At 33.1% G+C, this 23,047-nt stretch overlaps 3 protein-coding genes across 4 annotated transcripts; 1 reads left to right on the top strand and 2 right to left on the bottom strand.

Annotated features, from left to right (window-relative positions):
• The first annotated feature begins 3,476 nt into the window (after positions 1-3,476).
• On the top strand, positions 3,477-12,502 carry LOC102597253 (transcription factor GTE8-like). 2 transcript variants are annotated; one of them, XM_006338611.2, is made up of 11 exons: positions 3,477-3,707; positions 7,980-9,263; positions 9,367-9,415; positions 9,515-9,646; positions 10,681-10,748; positions 10,864-10,927; positions 11,232-11,312; positions 11,435-11,535; positions 11,627-11,693; positions 11,787-11,917; positions 12,000-12,502. In XM_006338611.2, exons 2-11 carry the CDS (start codon positions 8,037-8,039, stop codon positions 12,267-12,269), a joined length of 2,190 nt encoding a protein of 729 aa, XP_006338673.1. In that variant the 5' UTR covers positions 3,477-3,707; positions 7,980-8,036; the 3' UTR covers positions 12,270-12,502. The 2 variants fall into 2 exon arrangements, with proteins under 2 accessions (XP_006338673.1, XP_006338672.1); XM_006338610.2 differs by having other exon boundaries at positions 3,484-3,847.
• Positions 12,503-12,994: 492 nt separating this feature from the next.
• Positions 12,995-15,078, bottom strand: LOC102584444 (lysine histidine transporter 1-like). Its single transcript, XM_006338741.1, has 8 exons — positions 15,049-15,078; positions 14,786-14,943; positions 14,320-14,709; positions 13,842-14,235; positions 13,659-13,764; positions 13,491-13,582; positions 13,245-13,313; positions 12,995-13,157 (listed from the first exon to the last, which is right to left on the bottom strand). Exons 1-8 carry the CDS (start codon positions 15,076-15,078, stop codon positions 13,059-13,061), a joined length of 1,338 nt encoding a protein of 445 aa, XP_006338803.1. The 3' UTR covers positions 12,995-13,058.
• Positions 15,079-18,388: 3,310 nt separating this feature from the next.
• On the bottom strand, positions 18,389-20,295 carry LOC102584114 (lysine histidine transporter 1-like). Its single transcript, XM_006338740.1, has 8 exons — positions 20,287-20,295; positions 20,007-20,164; positions 19,531-19,917; positions 19,069-19,462; positions 18,883-18,988; positions 18,711-18,802; positions 18,566-18,634; positions 18,389-18,487 (listed from the first exon to the last, which is right to left on the bottom strand). The coding sequence occupies exons 1-8, from the start codon at positions 20,293-20,295 to the stop codon at positions 18,389-18,391; spliced, it is 1,314 nt and encodes a 437-aa protein (XP_006338802.1).
• Positions 20,296-23,047: the final 2,752 nt, after the last annotated feature.

Genomic DNA, 23,047 nt, shown 5'->3' with positions numbered 1-23,047 from the left:
AAAAAAAATATTTAAGTTTGTTTTTAAAAAATATTTTCAATTTCAAAATTTATTTTCTACTCTAGTAAAAATAAAAGATATTTCTCAAAAAAAAAATTCATTCATAAATCAAACACTAAAAATCTTTTCCGAAAAATATTTTTTAATCACCAACCAAACATGAGAAAATAAGTCAAAAATCAACTTGTTTTCCTGGAAAAATTTTCCTTCATACCAAACACACCCTAAGTGTACTAATATTATAAAGAGGTAGATCTATATGATATAAAGAATGTCAATTGAACTTGGACAACACTACAATTTCAGATTTGAATATTTTAACTTTATTTTCTTTGATAAATGAAGGAATTTCACTTCAATAAGTGAAAAAACAAAACAAAGCTGCTTAATTTATAATCATAAACTAATAAAATAGTTTAACCTTAACCGAATTGGTTAACCATTTTATACTGCTATTAACACAGTAACAATCTACATCCATGTATCTATTTAAGTTAATTTTTAACCTTAAGCTAACCAATATATAAATGATAAATGAAAAGGTTTTGAATGATGCTGATTAATTTGAAGACATCACACTATGCGCGATACATATTTTTTATGTTAATTACAAATGCATAATCATAAATTTAAATGTCTATCTATTATTATTAATATTTCCGTGAGAAGTCATTTACTTGTTACTTTATTAGATGTTGATTATATTTGATATGAAAAACAAATTTGATTTTACTTATTATCGTAAGTTATACTATTTTAATTGACAGGTTTTCTAACCAATTACTGAGGGGAGGAAAGTGGAAAGGAGTCGCTTCAAAAAGCTGAAGACCAATATATTGGGCCTCGAAGTGATTTACTTGGTCTTGGTGGGCCAGTGTGCGGCAGCTCTGGCCCATGTGTATTATTGGGTTTTCACAATCTAGGCCCGTGTATACTGAGATACACAAAATTATGCTCATTTTTACTCAATATGTCCAATTTTAACGGTGAAGTTATTTCACGCTTCATACTATGTGATAATTTATTATATTTAATAAAATAAAATAAATCATTTTTTCTCAGATATTGTGCATGCTTCTTTAATATTGAGGGTATAGTTTGAAATAGTTATTAGCTTCAATCTTAAACTTCTAAAGTGATAATTTTTTGGTAGAAAAGGATACTTATATATATATTTATCAGGACATTACAGTAGCAGAAGTAGAAATAGAGTTAGCTAAAGAGATAATTATAAGAGAAAAGACATAATGTCACCATTGAAGTTGTCCCGAATTTTCAAAAAGATACCTTAACTTTGCAACCGTCCTATTACCCCATTAAAGTTTTTAATATCTTTGTAAAAGGGTCATTTTGACCCATTTCCTCACCTGGAACAACGCGCGTGATGCCCACGCTACGACCCGATTCATTTCAAAAATAAAAGTCTTCATCTTTTGTTATTTCTCAACTTTCCAGAGTCTCTTTGTCTCCCAATCCAAACGATTGTGGTGATTTCAAATATTGTGCTGATTTCTTAGCTTTCTTAATTTCAAACACTGCATTTGACATTTTTCTTCAAAACCTAATCACAAAAATATCTTCATTACTCAAAACTAAATGAAACTAAGAAGATATTAAACCTTGAAAAACTTCAAATTAACCTTTTCTTCCGAAAATTAAAAGAGAAAACAAACTCTTACCTTATTGCGCTTGGGAAAGATGATGAATTCGTAAAAGAGAGTACCAAAGTTGATTATGGAATCATCCGTCAAGAGAGGCACCAATGGCTCTTTTTTGAGATTTCTTTTGGGGGAAGATTGTGAAAAGGAAGAAAATAATTAATTAATAAAAAAAATAAGTGACACGTGTCACTTGTAAATTGGTTATTCGCAATGAATATACTGCTTCACGCACCTGTTGTGTGTGTTTACAACCCAGGTGAGGAAATGGGTCAAAATGACCCTTTTACAAAGATATTAAAAACTTTAGTGGGGTAATAGGACAGTTGTTAAGTTAAGGTGTCTTTTTGAAAATCCGAGACAACTTCAATGAGGACTTTATGTCTTTTCTCTAATTGTAATGAGATAGGGAGAGTAATCTGTAGAACAAATATTTGTATATATATCTTTTGAGATTTTTATGTATCTAACTTAAAAGAAATTGATATAAGATATTGACTTAGTTTATATAATTTAATTTTGTACATATGTAAGTTGACATTCTTACTTTTAAAAAAATAATATATAAACAATGGCGCAAAGCACAAACAAATTCACTACTATAAAACTAAGTAATTAATTTGAGTTAATACAAAATTTGGAGTTTAAGAAAATAAATACTAGGAGTCGTTTGGTAGAGTGTGTAAAATAATGATAAATAGAATATATTAGTAATGCTTGCATTAACAATGCATATATTAGTTATGCTTGCATTAATTATACATAGATTATTTTAATGCATTGTGTGGTTTGATGCATTAAAACTAGTACGTATTGCATTAAAAAATTATTTACAAAGATACCCTTCACTTTTATGGTGGAAAAGATGTAAAAAAAGGTTTTGAGGGGCAATTGAATGTTTTATCATATTAATGCATGCATTAAAACCATTGCATTGCTAATACCTAGAAATCCATGGTATTAGCAATGCACACCTTAATACACAATGGAGTGTATAACTAATGCTTGCATTAGTTATACATAGGTTGAAATAGAGTACCAAACAAGGTACTAGTAATACACAAAGCTAATACATGCATTATTTAGATTTTATAGTTTTGAATATACCACGTACCATGTGACAAGTTGAAATCAAAAGGTTGATAATTTTTAAAATAAATAAATAATAGACTAAAAAAATAAATAAAAAATAAAACAACTAAATTGAAACAAATTGAACATAACACTTTAAGAAAACAATTAATAGTCCTATTATTGGTAAAAAAAAAAAAAGATCTCAAATTTGGAGCTAGGCAGGTGCTTTGAAGGCTTAGAACCGGCCAACCGGGGCTAAATATCACTTATAAAATTTTTCCTTTATTTATTTATAATTTCATACTATTTATAGTTAGATTCATGTTATAAAATTATTCTTGGAATAAAATAAAAATAGAGGCTATAAACTACAGACGATCGATTTTAGAAGCAGAACGCGAACCTATTTCCAATATTCTGAATTCTTATTGAGCAGATCAAGTTTTTTTTTTAAAAAAACTTTAAAGAGAATTGTTTTCCTGATCCAAAGACCAAACAACACACTTTTTATTTATTATTTAATTAGTATTTATATTTATATATTCAAGGGACAAGGATCCTAATAGATTCAGAATTCTAATTTGCAAAAAAAATCATAAATTAATGACCCAGATCTTTAGTACGGAAGTACAAAATAATATCACCCGTTGGATTAGCCGCCATATATTTCACGGTTGAGATTTCGCCCAAAGTCGTTATAAAAGTCAACAATTCTCCCTATTTAAAGAAGTTAGCGTTTCGAGAAACCCGTTTTCTTTACTTCCCTCACTCTTAACAGAAAGAAACCAAAAAAAAGAAAAGAAATCCATAGCGAGAGAAAAACAAAAAAAGAAAAAGAAAAAGAAAAAAAAACTTATCTGTTTGAAGAAGTGGTGCTTCGAGCTTTCAGCTTCCCCTGTGATCACAGCGGTTGCCTGTAATTTCTTCAAAGGTTCGCAAGAATTGCAATTCTTGAAGGTTTGGAGGTCAAATTGGGTATAAATTCACAATTCTAGGGTTTGCTGTTTTGATATTTACGGCTTATTCTTCTTGAATTTTCCTCTGTATTTCGTCGAATCATTTAGTATTGGTGTAATTGGGCGTTGCCTCCAGGGTCAGGAGCTGATTAAGCGAAGGTAATTTATATTACCAAGCTAATCTTGTTGACTACTTAAGTTTTCCTTTTTGTTGGAATAGCCAGTTGCGTCAAATTGAAGCTGTGAAAATAGTGAGGACTCTGTGTAATTGTCTTGTTAATTATGAAGATTGATTAGGTATATGTATTCAATTTGTATTGCCCATATGATAATTTTTCATGATAAAGTTCGTAAGGTTTCAATTAAAGAAAAACTAGTGGTTTTGAATGCACTTGCAATTTAATATTACACCTCACTTATTTTTTTGATTAGTGACGAATTATTCAGGGGGAAACGCATTGTTTCTTTGGATTTTTATGCGGTGAAGTTTAGCCCATATATATATATATATATATATATATGAAAGAATCATTAACTAAGATCAATGATAATATAAGAGAGAGAAATAAAAATTGAAAAACATAGCTGAATACTAACTCACATCACAATTAGTGGTTGTGGCATCAATATAGATAGGTCTGAAAAGAAGGAATGCTCTACCTTGGCGGTATGTGGATTCTCGAGGACCTTATCTCTGATTAAGGCTAGACATGACCCCGAAAATATCGACCTTGAACTCAAATAGGGGTTGCCATAAACAACGATAATGGGCTGTTATCCCTAAGTTCTCAGTAGGACATCGACAAATGTATGAACCTACAGACCATAGTCTGGCTATTCTTCTTAGAACCAATTGTTTTTTTTTATGGAATTCTATCTCAAAACTCGGTGAAAATGGGGTTGCCTCTCTACCTGTCTCCACTTGAAAACTAGACTTGGTCCACCAACCAGGTTGGAACTCGTGACTAGTGCCTACTATACATCTCGTGTGGTATTGTAAAACCAAATTCTTAAGCTCTTGGGGCCCATTTTCCTTACATGGGATAAATGAAGACGAGGTAATAGCATACAAGCTTTTTTTTATAAAAAAATCGGGTAATGACAAAATCTGGAAGTTTCGAAATTTGTCTTCATTCCTAACTTCCATAATGAATACATACTATTTTTGGAGCGCTTCATAGCTCCATTGCTTTCCCTCCTTATTCAGTTATACCTTGACCTCAGGGTTTGAAATCAGGAAATAGAGGACGAAAAAACTGGAATCTTCCAATGTAGTCCGGGGCAAATTTATAGGGAAAATTTGGGGCATGTGAACCCGTGATCTCTCGTAACCAAGTAATTTATGTATATATTTTCTAACATTAGTATAATATTATATGCTGACACTCATGCTACAAGAAGACTAAATGGCTCACTCGGTTGTAGGTTGAGTTATTTATTTAGAGGACTAGAGATCAATTCCCACTAAATACATTTTTTCCTTTTTTTTTTTAGTGGTGCATCCATGTTCTAGAATCCCTAGATTCGCCACATAATGTAGCTTTCTGGTAACCAGACGTGCATTGTTGCAGCATATTCCTTGTTGACAAATCTTGATTGAGTATGTCTATGGACTTCACTTATGGATATGCCAATTAGAAGTGCACACTGTTAGCTCACTTATAAGAAAAAAGAAAAAACTCAGACTATTAGCTTGAGTATAGCAACAATGCGATCACCATCTCCTTTTGAAGTTGTGTGATGCATGAAGATCACACGTGTTTTAGATTTCACCAGTAATTGGGGCCTGTAGTAGCTTGATAAGGTCCAAAGTACTTTGGGTAGCTTAATGGTCCTTCTGATAGCCACTGATGTCTGCCTATTGGGTTGTAATCTAAGCAGATGGCTTCCAATTATTCCTTGAGCGTAGTTGTGGACATTCATGTATCTCATATGGTTCTCTAGGCAGCTGTTGAATTCCTTGGGTTATCCATCTATTTGTGAAGGGTAGAAAAGCTCCGTTGTTGTTTGACCTGCATTCAATAAAAAGGTTCCTTTCGAAACGATCTTGCCTGCAGGGACAATGTTGTGAGTAGTCCATGCAGGTTAGTGTCTGAGAATATTCTAGCAACTTGGAAAACAGTGAAGAGTGTGTCAATGAAAAAATATGAGCTTGTATGCTATAACAATCTACAATCACAAAGATGGTGTTACCCTCTGACTTGGCCGCACCTTTATTATATCCATTACTACGTACTCCTTTGCTTTCTCTAGAATTGGTAGGGTTTGTTGAAACCTAGGTATGTCACATCCTCTACTTTGCACTTTTGACAAGTATCACACACTTGAAAACCTATTTTCGGCCTTCCTTGACTAATGAAAGCCACTAAATACTTATCTGTCTCTTCTTAATGACTAGGGCAGACAAGTGCCCCTCTGATGAATCATGTATTAAATAACTTTCCCTGGACCATTATACCTCAGCTAATCTATTTTGCAAGGAGGTCTCAGTAATAGCCCCCTCAAATGATTCTTTTTTTCAGACCCTGAGACCTTCATCACTTTATAGCTAAATGTTATCAAAAGCGAAACAAGATAGAAAAACAACAAGTACTTGCTGGGCCTTTTTTGTGCGAGGAACAATTGAAACACGAGTTTTAGCAAGGTAATGGGTAGACTGGATGCAAATTTCTAATTAAGCTTAGTAACTAACCTGCGCTGATCATCACTTGAGGAGCAAATTGATATCATAATCCTGATCACCATCATATATTGACATCATAATCCTGATCACCATCATATTTATCCTACGAGTATTTTTAACAAATAATACATCCACAAAAGGAAATCACATCTTAACAATGAAATGTGATCCATGTCAGCACCTTCATAAATAAAAAGTTGAAAATGGTAGGTTGTGTCTCTTGGCTCTCTCCCTTCTGCACATTTAAAGCAGTTGAGCACAGTGTTATCAAAGGCGCGCTTTAAGCGCTTAAGCCCTGAAGCGAGGCTCAAAACATGTTGAGCGCTTCGCCTCGCTTTATGTGCGCTTCGGTGTCGTCATCAAGGTTCTAAGGCAAACTTTTCCTTGCCAATGACCCTCTTATGAAGAAGTGACACTAAACAATTGATATTTCACTTTATCATAAAAAAAATTCAGTTTCTTTGGTCATAAATGTGTCATTCATGTTTATAATTATTAGTCTTGGACTAAACATATATATTTGTATTTTTTTCTCCCTTTGCGCCTTTATTCATTAAAGCCCACGCTTTATTTGCGCTTTGCGCTTAAAGCCCCCACGGACCTTAGAGTTTTTTTGCGCTTTTCGCCTTTGATAACACTGATTGAGCAGAGACCATTCAGTCTGCTATATCCAGGTGTGATCCATCGGAGAGAGACAGGTTTTAATTCCTGCCAACAATAGATCTGCCTTATTCATCATCAGAGTTCCTTGACCAAGTATAATCTTTGCAGGAGGAGAGCTTTCAGTACTCCCGATAGCCTCCATCTTAATAAGCTGAGTCTCTATAGGTCCATCCTGCGATAAACATCTTCACAACATCAAAAGAGAGCCGACAACTAAATGGAGTTGATTTCTCAAATGGTCACTTAACTAGAGTTATTCTCTCATACAGTCACTTTCTTTGATGGAAAAAATTGAAATCAAGAAGAAAGGTGATTTTATGGGATAATAACTATTAGTTGAGTGACCATATGAGAAATCAACCCAACTAAATTAGAGTGAGCAGTTCTAGCAGCTTTGGACCTCTTCTTTCTCTAAGTCACAAAAGCTTGAAATTTTGATTGAAGCCTTTCATTGTTGATTTGTTTGAATTTTGGGTTTTCCACCCCGGTTAATATTTAGAAGCTCCAGTGCTAATTTGCAATGAGAGCTCAAAGATCGAATAAATTACAAGAGAAGCAAATGAAATTAGAGAACAAAATTGAACAAACCAAGTAACGAAGGGAGAGAAAAAATAATAAGAGAAATGTGCTCAATTAATTTCATTCATGCACAACACATAGTGCGATTAAGGATTTAAAGGTGATGGAGGTTATGTAATTACCTCACAGTACACTGATGTCACATAAATGAGGTTATAAGAGGAAAGAGGAAATTTTGTTAACTGGGACTAAACTGTAAAACTGAAAATTTCTGAATAGAACTTTATTCGAAATGTTGTAATCTCTACATTCTACCTGTGGAGCTCTTCGTATATATATCTAGGAATTCCTGCCAATGTAGCACTTTTAGGTTTTATGGCTGGTTTCAGGATTGGCTTCCTGAGAACATCTCTTCTTTTGTGATAGGTCGGAGAAACCCTTCTTTTGCTGAGGCCAAGTAGTACCTATTCTGCAGTCTGGTCGATGGCTAGGAAAGACAAGTTGCGTGGAGGTGGTTCTGCTGGTTTTGCCACTAATTGTGGATCGGAGGGCTCTGGCAGTTCAGGGAGATTCGATGCTGGAATTTCCGTTTCAGGACATTCAATTGCTCCTCAGCAGAGATGGATAAATATAAATTCTTCTTCACATGATGGTTTTGCTGTGCCCATCCATGTTATACTGCAATCCAAGCTGTCACCATCTGAGAGGAAAAACTTGGTTCTGCAGTTGAGATCTGATATTGAACAAATTAGACTTCTTCAGAAGAAAGTTGAGTTTTATAGGACAAGTGTAATTGCAGTTTCATCTTCTAGTGATATTGTTAGCTGTAGCAATGCACAGAAAGGGCTCCCTTTAGCAAGCAAGAAGAAATCTACAGGAAACCCTGGGTTTGGAAAGAAGTCAAACCCTCTTGCTCAGAAGACACGGGGCCTGAGCAGGGAGGTGTCAGGCAGGTTTAAATCTGTTAAGCCTACTTCAGTACCATCCCGTTCAAATGCAGCATTGATGAAACAGTGTGAGAACTTGTTGAAAAAGTTGTTGTCACATCATAATGCTGGTGTATTTAATAAACCTGTTGACGTAGTTAAGTTGAATATTCCCGACTATTTCACTGTCATTAAACACCCAATGGATTTGGGGACAATAAAAAAGAGGCTGACTTCAGGTGCTTACTCGAGTCCACTGGAGTTTCTTGCTGATGTGAGACTGACGTTTTCTAATGCATTGACCTACAACCCCCCTGGTAATATTGTCAATGTCATGGCTGACGAGATGAGCAAATTTTTTGAACTGAGATGGAAAACTATTGAGAAAAAGCTGCCTACAAACGATGCTGAATTAGTGGAAGAAAAATCAGGCTTGCATGAAGAAAATGGAACTGCTTCAAAGAAGAGGAGACTTTCTCCAACGCAGCATGTAGTTATGCCAGAACTTCCTAAATCCAAGATGACTGATGAAGAGAAACATAAACTTGGTGGTGAACTAGAAGCTTCACTTGGTGATCTACCCGACAACATCCTTGAGTTTTTGAAGGAACTGAGTTCAAATGGAACAGCAACTGGAGAAAATGGAGAAGATGGAGAAGATGCCATTGAGATTGACATTGATATTCTCTCTGATGATACTTTGTTCACGTTACGGGCGCTTCTAGATAAGTTTTTGCAAGAGAAGCAAAAAGGCAATGCAAGAGCTGAACCTTGTGAGATAGAGGTAGTTTACCGTCAAAGAATATATCTTCACGTACAATGTAGAATGGACACTCCACCAGTGTTTGATGTTAATGAATTATTGTTCTCTCTTATTGTTTTTTCAGCTGCCAAATGGATTGGGGCTTAGTAATTCATCCATGCACCTAGAAGGAGGTTCTTACTCGCTCTTTTGATTTCATGCACGCTATTTGTTGTTTGGTGTTAGATTTCGAACTTCAACGATTTTCCTTCTAAATACTGGAAAATATACAGATAATAACCATGTTGATGAGGAGGTCGATATTGGTGGAAATGAGCCTCCTGTCTCCAGTTATCCTTCACTTGAGATCGAAAAAGATACAGATCCCAAAAGAGATGAACGTATAAATACAGGGGGTCCCAATGGTAATTCAAATTGGTTATTGACTCATCGATACTTTTCGCTTTGTTTCTGTTGGACATTCTTGTAGTGCATCCTACTTTTTCAATGATCCGCTTTCTGGTGACATATCCTGTTCATATCATATCTTCCTTGTCTTATCTTCTAGGGCTGGTAAAATGAATTTTAAAGCCATCAAGTCATCGGACTATTTTTACCATCTTGTGGGATGTGCTCTTTTCCCTTTTAATTTTTATTAACTGGAAATCTTTGAACATTCTAAATTGTTGTAGTCTGATGAATCTCTTACATTCTGAATTGTTCTTTTTAAAATAACCTAAACTATTCTATTTCAGGTTTTCTGTTGTTGATCTTATATCTCCTTTCCTAGTTCTTCACTGCACTGCATAGTGAGGTTCTTATTAGGTTGCTACATCGGTAATACATTTGGAGAAATCTACTAAGTCAAGCTTGTCATAATCAACATTACTTGCTCAGAACATCTATTACTTGCTCTCTTTTTCTTTTTCTTTTGATTACCCGTCAATTTCCGGTCAAGTGGTTTGCCAAATAACTGACGACCCTGGTTGATGTTGCATGATTGCTAAAAAAATGGGATGCTTGTGGCCCCGCATTTACTGCATTCAAGAAGTTCATAGATTTTTCTCTACATTAAGTTTGAAGTTATTCTAGTCATATGTTCGTGTGTGTTGGATCTAAGCTTCACCTATTTCATTTTTGAAGTTTGTGTTGGTGCTACTATATTCTTTTTTACTTCTCTTGCCCAGCTTTTCTTTTCAGTTTCCGTTAAAATTTCATCATCATTTGTACTGTGCTTCTTGAATTGAATTTATTCTTTATTCTATTTTCTTTGATAAAATTTAGAGGAACTTAAATACTTGGTGTTCCAAATTTCAAATCCATCCATACAAGTGTAGTGTTATCTCTGAATATAAAGCAATCTGGAACTGCTGATTTAGTAGGGATTGCTTTACTCATTGTTAGAACTTAGAATTCTGAATGCTGTCTTAACTTGTTCTTGCATCTCCCTTCCATCCAGATTCAGATTCTAGTAGCTCTTCTGATGATGAGTCTGAAACTCAAAGAACACCTGATCATGCTGAGCAGGTGAAGAGAGATCACAATAGCTTCTAAATGAACCCTCATGGTGTTTATTGCCATTAGACCAGCTTTAGAGTATTTGGAAACCTAATACATCTTTTTTACCGGTGTTTGATCACAGGATCACAGTTCACCAGTAAAGGCAGATGGAAAGGAAGCTGGCAATAGTTTAGCTGAAGGAAATCGTGAGTTCTTTTCTGATTATGATTTCTTGATATAGTAGAGAATTCTGTTGATGGTTATCCTTTTATTTGAAACTGAGCACTTATCTGAAATGTAGGAAGTGCATAAATCTGCAGAATACCTATAAGGTTTGTAAAGTGTTGTGATTAGTGGTTTCATGGAATGGTTATTAGGGGATCTAAATCAAGTGTTAGGTTATTAAATATTTTAGCTGTCTGGTGGTCTGAGATCCTGTAGGCAGGTTTTTTTGTTGTCTTTTCCTAGACTTCATAGATGTTGCTATCTCACTCCTTGTTTAATCTCCAGACTCTATCAGCGGCGTGGACCAGCTGGATCAAAGTTCTCAGCAAATGCCATTCTCTGTTGAGTCAGAAGCATATCAAGATGGTGAGTTGAGAACTGTTTTTTCTGTATTTATTGTTAAAGATAAAAGGTAACGTAAGAAAAGTTGGTTTATTTCCTTTTGTCTCTATTGATTTGTGGGTTCATGTGTTGCATTTTTACATTAGGGGAGAGTAGGGTCTCCCCTGGAAAGCTCTATAGGGCTGCTCTCCTGAAGAACAGATTTGCGGATACAATTTTAAAAGCTCGAGAGAAGACACTTGTTGAGGTGAGTATCCTTTGCTTGTTATAGGCATTCTACTGCCTTTTCCATTTATTTTGACCAGCGTGTCATTCCATCCTGTAATTTTGCTATAAAGGTCGAGAAGGGCGATCCGGAGAAACTTCGTCGTGAAAGGGAGGAGCTTGAGATGCAAAGGAGGAAAGGTACCCCCAACCCGAATTCCCAATATTCAACATGGAAGAAAATTCTTTTTTTATGTGATTTGATAGCCTGATTATGTTAATTTCCATGATCAGCGAAAGCTAAGCTGCAAGCAGAAGCTAAAGCTGCTGAAGAAGCTCAAAGACGTGCAGAAGTGGAAGCTGCAGCGGAGGCTAAGAGGAGGAGAGAGGTCGATAGAGAAGCAGCAAGACAGGCGTTACTCCAGGTGAGTAGAAAATATATCATGTCGTAGAAGGTCAAGTTCTTCAGTTAAAATATCAAACGGGACTTCCATTTGGTTTTTGCAGATGGAAAAGACCGTAGAGATTAATGAGAATTCAAAGTTCCTTGAGGATTTGGAGATGCTGACTGCTGTCCCTTCCGAGCAGTTACACAGCTCGGTAGACGAGACCAGTCCAGATCATTCCCAGGATGGATTAGGTAGCTTCAAATTTGGAGGCAGTAATCCCTTGGAGCAACTTGGGTTGTACATGAAGGTGGATGATGATGAGGAAGAATGTGAACTGGCTACTCTCCCAAGTGATCCTATTGATGTTGAGGAAGGTGAAATTGATTAAGCTATTACCCTCTGCCCCACTGTGTTGCTGTATCATAGTATTCAGAAATATGTGATAGATTTAGTAACATGAATCCCTTTTCCACCTTGAAAGCCGATTTTGTTTTAAGAAAAAAGGTACAGATCGAGAAAATATGGAAAGTGTTGATCTGGAATTCAGTTTGCAATTGGATGTGAGTAAAGGAAAAAAAAAAGAATTGTGTGGAAGTCCTCTGCTGTTTCACCTTTTCTGATTTTCAGCTTCGCATTTTTAATCTTATTATCTATTCAGTAGTAGTGTGTAATTATGAGGATTCAATTTGTTAGGAGACGGTACCCAAGGCCCAGGATACACCGTTAGTTTTTTTTAGAAATTACGGACGATCTTGTTTCATGACAATTATAAAATTAGATTTTCTATATGCAGTTGTGAATGAGATCGAAAGATAAGGCAATTTTTTTAAAAATAATTATCGGAAAATTATCTGGTTCAACTTTAGTTAATTCACTATGTTATCTCTAACTTTTGGACTTAACGTTGAAAGACTAGTGTAAACATGAAATTTTAGAGTTGAATGGTGGGAGAGTAGAGGTTATTTTGATAGATAGATCTTTCATCATCTTATAAGGAGTTACAAGCAAATAGAGTAAAAGGTGGGTAAAAGTAAAAGTAAAACTCAGATAAGTAGAAGGGAAAACACATTCATGAAAAGTAAACAGATTCTTTTAATTTACATTATTGTACACTAGAAGAAACGGACTTGAATAATATAAGATGAATTCTCCCAAGCTATGGAAGTTGGGAAGATGACTAAGAGAAAAATTCGTAGTCCTTGGCTTGTATAATGATGGTTCTTAAACCGCCGATTGGTGCCAAAACAGTCAACAGAACTCCCAGTATTATGCAAATCTGTCATTATTTTGACCAATTAGTTGCAGTTTTAAGCTCAAATAATGAAAATTGAAAATATCAACTGCAGAAGAAGCTGCACCATACCCAGTTAGTAGTCCAAGAGAGACCCCATTTCTTTGGTTTGTAGATTGAAAGCCACATGATGCAAGGGAGCTAAAGAGGCCAGAATAAAAAAAAAGAGTAGTGTTAGTGCAGCCAATCAACTTCTCCTCGTCCATGCTCAGTGGTGATTTATATATAAAAAAAATAATACAAGAATGTCACACTGACTTGGACTCCATTTGACAAGTGGATTCAGCTAGATTTGGTAAGGGAAAATAGGAAACTTACAAAATATGTTGTTGGGGCAAAAGCAAATCCTCCAAAGAATCCAAGAAGTCCCCCAAAGAAAGGGAAGATGATTCCAACTATCATTGTGAAGGCTGCAATAAGAACAAAGGCATTACAAATGTAAGGTTTCTACTTCAAATTTTTATTGTATGAAGGCGACTAACTTACCAACATAAAGGTTTCTGGTAACAAATCTCAAGTACCATGTTGGCTTGAATCTACGTTTCTTTACAAGGTAAGTCTCAACCATGTCAAACACCGGTATTGCATAGAGCTACAATAATAGCTTTGTCGTCAGTTTCTATATATATTAAAATAAAGACAAGAAGGAAATGGAGAAGAATCACACACCTGATAGCTGCCAATGATGTGGATAACAACAAAGGCATTAGCAAGGACAATGAGCCAAGTAGGTTTGTTCAATGAGATGAGAATGTTGTCTGATACTGAATTCCCAAATGTATAATAGCCGATAAGTGCAACTGGGAAGTAACATAAAGCCACAACAGTGTAAGCAACAACTACTCCCTTCCACATAGGTCCTTTAGAAGGCTTGTCAGGTGTTGAAGGTATCGTAGCTTGAATCTCCAACACCACATTATGACCGGCGTATGCAAAAGCCACTTCTCCCAATCCACCGAAAAAGTTGAAAATTGCTTCCCCTGTGTTTTTAGCCTTGTACCCATAATCCACATCTGGTTGTACACCCTTTTCAAGTGAAGCTACCCAAGCAATTGTACAGTAACTGTGTTGGAAGACATGCATACTCATCAAGTAAGTCAATGTCCTGTCCTAAATATATAAGCGCAAGTAATAAGTAATTATTTACCTTAAAGACATGATAGCTGCAATCAAAGACACACCAGATATGGCATTGAAATTGGGAAGATGAGAGAGAACAAAATGTACAGAGGCAAATATCATGATGTAATAGGTGAGTTTGATTTCTACGCAATTGCCAGGAGTGCAGACTAAATCGTGGATCTTCTGGAATGATTTTCCTCCAGTCACCATATAAACAATATCAAGGCCAACTTCAACAACCAATTGTTGAGGCACCACGATATATAGCCCCAGCTTTTTACCAAAAACATGCTGCCCAAGTTCATGATATCTATCGAAACGTTTCCCTGGAACCATTTCATGCATCTCAACCATTTGCCATAGAGTGTATAAAGTTATAACCCAAGATATAAACATCACTGCTACACCAGGTCCCCTACCATCAAATAGAAACAAATCAGGAAACAAGATCATGACTTTACATTACAATTAAAAAAACTATACATATATACCATCCGAGCTCTGCCATGGCATATGGAAGACCGAGAACACCAGCACCAACCATAGCAGTAACATTGTGGAATGCTGAATACCACCATTTTGCATTCCTAGAAGAAGTAATCGGAAGCCATTCATCTATCTTCCTTTCTTCTTCCGTTCTTCCATCACGCTGTCAATTCAACCAAACATTATATATAGTATGTATGTTATAAACAATTTCACACACACTACAAATTAATTATTATTATTATTACAAAAGAGATGTCAAGTGTACCGAATTTTTCTGTGGTGATGTAGCTGGCATATTGTTGTGACAAGTTATGAAGATTGCAATCACTTGTAATTATGAATTCCCAAGTTGTAACCATATCATACGTTTATATATTTATTTACTTTTTAAAAAGTTTTCTTACAGTTATGGGAAATTTATCTAACACAAATTTGTTTTAAAATCCGAATGTCTCTCATTTCAGTTAAACATACTCTCCATTTACTCTGCGCCACACATATATGCCTTTTTTTAATTACCAAAGCTTCAGATCAAATTTAATTCATTAAATGAGAATGTATCTCTAAAAGAAAGTGTTGTCGCCATTGACTACTGGAGCATGTTTGACCAGAGGCCAAAAACATTTATTTCAAGGAAAAAATATTTAATAAGTTAAAATATATTAATAGTTAATTTTTTTTTATTTATCTATGTATAATATTGATTAAAAATTTAAATATCTACATTCTAATTTAATAAAAATAAATATTTAATTAAAAAATTTATAATAAATATTTAAAACAATCTTAATATTATTGATAGTTGTCCTTTTTCATAATTTGACTCTCAAAATTATTATTATTTTAAAAAAAATAGTCAAATACAATTGCTTATCAAAAACATTTTTTAAATGAATTAACTAAGCATAAATTGGAGTATTATTTTTCAAAAGCACTTTTTTGAAAAGCTATTTTAGAAAAAATAAATTATATAACTAAGCTAACATTTACTAGTTAATTATGCTACTTGACTACAATTTAAATTAATTATAAAAAATGGTTATTGTTTAACCACTTTTTTTTTATCAAAAGGTTAGAATCCCTTTTCACATTTTATACAAATCTACACATTATCTCTTTTTACCACATCCACTCAATTTACTCCTTAAATCTCTCAACCCTATAAATAACTCAACTGAATTTTATGGGATGTCCCTGAAGGGACAATAACTCAACTGAATCAAAATTCAAAATTTGACTTCTTCCTCTTTTTTCCTTTCATTTCTTTTATTTTTCTGTCTCTATTTTCTGTTACATTTTATTTAGGGTTTTTTTCTTTTAATTTTCTCTCCACCTCCCGTTGCCGTTTCTTTCTTAAGGTAGAATCATTTTTCTATTTTTCTTCTGATTAAAAAAAAAGTTTAAAATTTGAAATTTTTGAATCATCCCTCCTAATCGTGCAAAATCAATTTCAGGTAACCTCCATTCATTTTTTTTCACTTCCATCAATTTTTTGTTTTTTTTGTTTTTTATATTTTCCCATTGTTTCATGGTCCAACAGGAAGTAGAAACTTTTGGAGGTTTAGCCTTGTTTTCATTTTTTTTTAAAATTTGTATATGACATAATAAATGAGTTGTAATTTAGTTAATTGTATATATTACATAATTAATAACCAACATATGTATAAATAATTAGTTATACTATTGACAAGATTATAGTTACACAAGTTCAATATTGTATAATTATACAACTACAACTATTTGTATAATGAAGATTTGTTATTTGTAATTTTGTATATTTCGTATACAATCGGTATAATATAGAGTTCAAACCGTCACATAAACAAACTGATATGAATAAACGAAAATTATTTAATTATACACATTTGTTGACTTCCAATATACAACGAATTGTATACAATCTATATATTATGAAATTCAAATAGTAACATATACAAACTGATATAAGTCAACGGAAAATTATTCATTTATACACATTTGTTGACTTAAAATATACGACTTATATAAAATTTATATAACATAGATTCAAACCGTAACATATACAAATGGATATAAGTACATATTTGTTGACTTAAAATATACAACGAATTATATACAATCTATATAATATGGAGTACATGCACAAAGTGACATAAGTAATCAAAAAATTATTCAATTATATACATTTATTGACTTAAAATATACAACGACTTATATACAAAGTGTACAATAATACAATATGCTTAGACACATAAACATACACAAACAAACTTAATATGGAATTCGATAGCAATTATATACATATACAAATGATTTTCAAACAAATCAACTACTTCATATCTAATGTTAATGCGCTTAAAACTATTTTAAACTTATAAATAACTATACAATTCAAACGGATATTTGTAGTCAATAACACAACACCGCAAATTAAACACGAATGAACCAAGTAATATATGATATACATATAAATTGAATGTAGTCAGAAAAATATACAACGCGTAATGGATAGATTGTTGTATACAATCCAAGAAAATATCAATGGACTTCGTTCTAATTCTGAAAAAGTTTTGATATAATGAACACAATGAGTACTCTGTGTTTCGTCAAGAAGAAGAAGTATTCAGTGTTTTGTCAAGAAGAAGAAGCCTTATTTGATAATGTATTCTAATTAAAGTAAATGACCTTAATTCTTTAATTAAGGTATTGTTTTTCTCAATTACCGCATAATTAGTTATATATAGTTAAACAAGAATGTGTATAATTATTTGATAAAAAAGGCGAAATATACAAATTTGATTAGCAGTAACTATTTAAACTATAGCTATAATACGTAAATAGGCAAACTATAGTTAAATGACCTATTATGTTTCCTAGTATAGCTATTTATGAAATTTTCCCTTTTAAAAAAGTGATTCTAGAAATAAGAAATTTTATGAAATATACAAGCTTTTAGAATAAAAAGAATATCTACATCCAACTACCCATGTCATAATAATCATGTTGATAAAAGAGTCTTTATTTTTAACCGTTACGGGCTGTTAACAAAATCATATCAATATTCATTCACCCATGATTAGTATTGAATAATAGCTAATTATTGCTATAATTGACTAGTGGATCTTTATAAATCTAAGTGTAAATATGTTATTTATCAATGCATTAGTCATTACCTTAGGATATTACAATATATTGTTTATGAACTATGGATTGCTCATTTGGTAAGATTGTATATGAATTGATTTTTTTTATACGTAGGGATTTCATGTTTATCTTAACAAATACATTTTAAAAAATTCAAATTATATGATCAAATAAAATCATTTTGCTTTCAAATCATAACTGTCCAAACTACTAATAATAACTGTTTGATATGAAATAGCATGTCCTGAGTGTCACTAATAAAATTGGATAAACAACATTCATCTATCCCCCAAAAACAGAGTTATACACATTAAATTTTGAGTGCAAATTCACTAATAAAAACAGAGAGGTCTTAATTTCAACATACATAAAGGCCTATACTGTAAAAAGTAGTAAGCCAAAACACATAAAAGCATCGTTGCTAGGAATTCAATAATTTATGAGCAAACAAACTTCAATCCAAGAAACAAATTACATCTTCCCTAATCGAAAAATTTATAGCCCTTTGCTTTTAAGATGATGGATCTTAAGGCGCCAATTGGTGCCAAAATCATCAACAGAACTCCCAAAATTATGCAAATCTGTCATATCATAAAACAACGAATCAGAAGAAGAAAATTTAGAATGTGAAAGATTAGACTAATTAATATGATTCTTACCCAGTTAACCATCCATGAGAGACTGAATCTCTTTGGTTTATAGATGGCAAGCCACATAATGCAAGGAAGCTGTAGAAGAAAACAGAGTTATATGAAATAGTAATAGTAGTAGTAGTAGTACAAAAATTTGGAGAAAATGACATACAAAATATGTTGTTGGGGCAAAAGCAAATCCTCCAAAGAATCCCAAAAGCCCACCAAAGAAAGGTATGGCTATTCCAACGAACATTGTGAAAGCTGCTTGAAACATCATACAAATGTTACTTGAACAATAGTGTTTTTTTTTTTTCTAAATAGATATAGATGAAATAGATTACCAACATAGATGCTTCTGGTAATAAGTCGCAAGTACCAAGTAGGCTTGAACCTGAGTTTCTTGACAAGCAGAGTCTCAATCATGTCAAAAACTGGCATTGCATAGATCTATAACATTAACAATGTTCGCGTTAGGCTCCATAACAAACATTTCTAATTGTGATACGAAATTAATGTCTCAGCAGCACCTGATAGCTCCCAATAACATGAATAACAACAAATAAGTTAGCCATGACAATGAGCCATGTAGGTTTCTCCAACGAGATGAGAATGTTGTCTTCCACCGAATTCCCAAACGCCCAATAGCCAACAAGAGCAACAGGGAAATAGCACACAGCTACAACGATGTAAGCAACGACAACACCCTTCCACATGGGTCCTTTGGAATGCTTGTCCGGCGTTGAGGGAATTGTAGCTTGAATCTCTAACACCACATTGTGACCTGCATAAGCAAAAGCCACATCTCCCAACGCGCTGAAAAAGTTGAAAACTACTCCCAAATTGGTTTTAGCGGTGAAGCTATAGTCCACATCCGGCTCCACGCCCTTCTTAGCCGATGCAGCCCAGCCAATTGTAGAGTAACTAAATTCAATAGTCAGTAAGACAGGAATTAAATGGGCAGGCAGAAAGGAAAATAGAATTTTGGTTACCTTAAGGACATGACAGCAGCAGCCAAAGAGACAGAAGATATGGAATCTAAGTTGGGAAGTTGAGCGAGAAAAAAATGGACAGAGGCAAATATCATGATGAAGTATTTAAGTTTTATTTTAATGCAATCGTTTTTGCACACTAAATCATGGATCTTCATGAGTGATCTTCCCCCAGTGACCATATAAACAATGTCAACACCAACTTCGACAATTAATTGTTGGGGCACAACAATCCATAGTCCAAGCTTTTCCCCAAAAGCATGTTGCCCCAACTCATGATATCTATCGAAACGTTTCCCTGGAACCATTTCGTGCATCTCAACCATTTGCCATAAAGTGTACAAAGTTATAATCCAAGATATCACCAACACCGTTACACCAGGTCCCCTAATAAAATTAAAAAAACAAATTAACCAACTCTACTGGCATGCATACAAATATATAATTAAGACAGACAGACAGACAGACGTACGTACCATCCAAGCTGAGACATAGCATAAGGAAGACTGAGGACACCAGCACCAACCATAGCAGTAACATTGTGGAATGTTGAATACCACCATTTTGCATTCCTACTAGAAGTTACCGGAAGCCATTCATCTATCTTCCTTTCTTCTGCACTTCTTTCATCACCCTGTCATTTAATTTTCCGAAAGTGAATTTCACAAACAAAACTCATTGTTTTCGTTGAAGAAAATTAGAATCAAAGACTTTAAATGACCATCTCATAAATCAATGATACTAAACATTGCATACTTTCGACATGTAATTAACATTGTTTGCAAATCGAAAAATAAACAAATTACAATACCATATTGTTGTATGACGAGAGAATGAAAGATGGCGAAATCACAAATTGATACAAGAATAACCTTTCTTTTATATATTGCTTTAATGTACTTCTGTGGAAAATCTGTTAAATAAAAATAATATATTATATAAAGTTTTTACCTTATATGTTTACTCTACTGATATCTTATCTTTTATATCAATGGAAACTTATTTATTAGAGAACCAAATATGTAAATATCATTCAATTGATTAATTGTTATTCCAAATTAAGAAAATAAGAATTGCTCCATATACTAACATGACATAGGTAATGTTTATTTCACATTTATGCTTTTCAATTTTAGTTGTGTACAAATAGACACTTAAACTTATAAAAAGTTGAATAAATAGACATATATGTCATACGTGATATTCTATATGATAATTTGTGTCCTATGTGGTGTCCTACGTGAATTATGTCATATAAGACTCGTGTGCCTACTTGTTCAACATTATATATTTTTAAGTGTCTATTTATACACATCTAAGGTTGGAGGACATAAACATAAAATAAGATAAGTTAAAAGAAAACATTTATATATTATGTCTGGATAATATGTGATTATACTTTATCCATTTCTAGAATACTACTTACTATGTTATTTTATTTTATTCTTATCCCCCGAATAAAATACATACTATATAATGTTGGGCATAAGGAAAGTGAGTTGTCACCAGCCAGGACTTCTATTAATCTCTTTTTCTAGATTTTGTATCTTCTAAAATTATTTCTTGTGTCATTTGTTAATCTTTTTTACTAAAACCTTTCCCAATTCCTTTCTTTTCTGTACTAAAATCTCTCTAACTAAGATTATGTCTTTTTAAAAATTACTTTACCTTAAAAGTTGCTGTCATTTAAAAATTTTTCCATCATTAATACTGTTAATTAATCTCTTTTCCTAAAACCCCTCTCAATTACTTTTTTTGTGGTACCGTTTTTCCTTCCCATAATCTTATTATATTAATGATATTTATATCCTTTTTCCCCTTAAGTGGCTCTTTTTCTTTCTTTGTTCTTTTTACTTTTTTTACTCCCCCTCGTCTACGGACACCTTTTAAGAAAAATATTAAGTATAGAGTTAGAGTAATATGACCAAATTATTCTTATTTATTATTTTTTAAAATTTAATACTTATTTATTTTGTATCACAATAATATCTCTTTATATTTATGACTAATGATAAAGGTGAAAAACGAATAACTAATTATGTATAAATTTTTTAAAATGACAAGTATTGTGAATCATCTAATTTTAGTGAAGATGACAAGTGGTCCGAAAATACTTATTACATCCAACTTTCAAGTTAGTAATAGGCATTTTCTCTTGTTTTTTTATTCCCTTCGTCCAACAATAGTTGTCCACTATATTAAAAATAGTTGTCCAATAATACTTATCCAATTTAAATAATCAAGAGATAATTTACCTTTTGTGTCTGTTTTACCCTTGCAATTAAATATTATTTATCATCTAACACATTTCTCAAAACATTAAATTTAATAAAGTCAAAGGATAATATAGTAATATTACCCCTAGTATTTATTATTTCTTAAGAGGTGTGTTAAATCAATAGTGGACAACTATTATTGAACAGTATTATTTAGTGCACATTTATTTTGAGCTTTACTGTAAAAGACATATTTGAGTTTTACCATAAAAGGCACGAGGAGAAATGCTCTACAAGTGGTAGTCTTGATTTTTTTTGGTCCAGTTTAATTACACGGCCCAAGTAGGTATTTTGAGACAGTAAACCCACTCAATTAACCCCAAGTTCATTCTTATAGCCTAAGGTTAGAAATTAGATACGTTGTTCATCTGATATAAGCTCTAATTCTTTCCTATAGGGCTAGATAGTATATAAATTTAAATATTGAATTTATCTCTATCAGCTTAAACATGGGATGAGAGAATTTTATAGTGTTTGAAAATATTTATGGTAGGTCGGAATTAGTAAAAAATTGAAGGACATAACTTCTTTTTCGGGTGTATTGGACAACACTAAAAAACTAAAAAATAAAAAGGGGCAAGTTGTAACAACTTCAATTTCACAATAGACACATTCAAATATTATAATCACTAAACTTAAAGTTACAACGCAAAAGTGGAACTAACCAATAAACTGCAAAACAACAATAGACTAGTAAACAAAGAAAATATTGAAGAAGATAACTAGAAGGGAGATGAGAAACTAAGACTCAAAGAAGGAGATGAGAGGATTAGACATTTTTCTCAACAATCTACCATTACCCCTTTTGATAGAACTGTTCTCATATCCACTACTCAACCCGGATATCAAATTAACCTGACCCTATTATTTGTTCTTGGCTCAATAACTCTTGTCAGCCCAATAACAATTTATATGACATTGATATCTATATTGGGCTGGACTTGGTTCATTAACACAAGTACTAAAAAGTTTGATAAGCTATATTTCTTACTATAACATTTTTTTATGAAAATTATAAAACTAAAAAAAAAAAAAATCTTATAAAAGGGTACAGAACCAATTGGATGTGTTTAGCTTGATACTGATTTGGTTAACAAGTTCAGTTGTACCCTAAGAATCCCCTGTTTTCTCTAACAACTAGTTTGAGATTAAGACGTAATTATTGTGCTGTTGATATTTAATTGTATGTTTTACATTTTGATGGTGCATCAATGATAATATAGACTCAACTGACATCATCG

Source organism: Solanum tuberosum, unplaced genomic scaffold, assembly GCF_000226075.1.
Source record: "Solanum tuberosum cultivar DM 1-3 516 R44 unplaced genomic scaffold, SolTub_3.0 scf00004, whole genome shotgun sequence".
In the NCBI taxonomy this organism is placed as follows: Eukaryota; Viridiplantae; Streptophyta; class Magnoliopsida; order Solanales; family Solanaceae; genus Solanum; species Solanum tuberosum.
The sequence above is the reverse complement of the archived record's forward strand: the minus strand, read 5'-3'. Positions and strand labels throughout refer to the sequence as shown.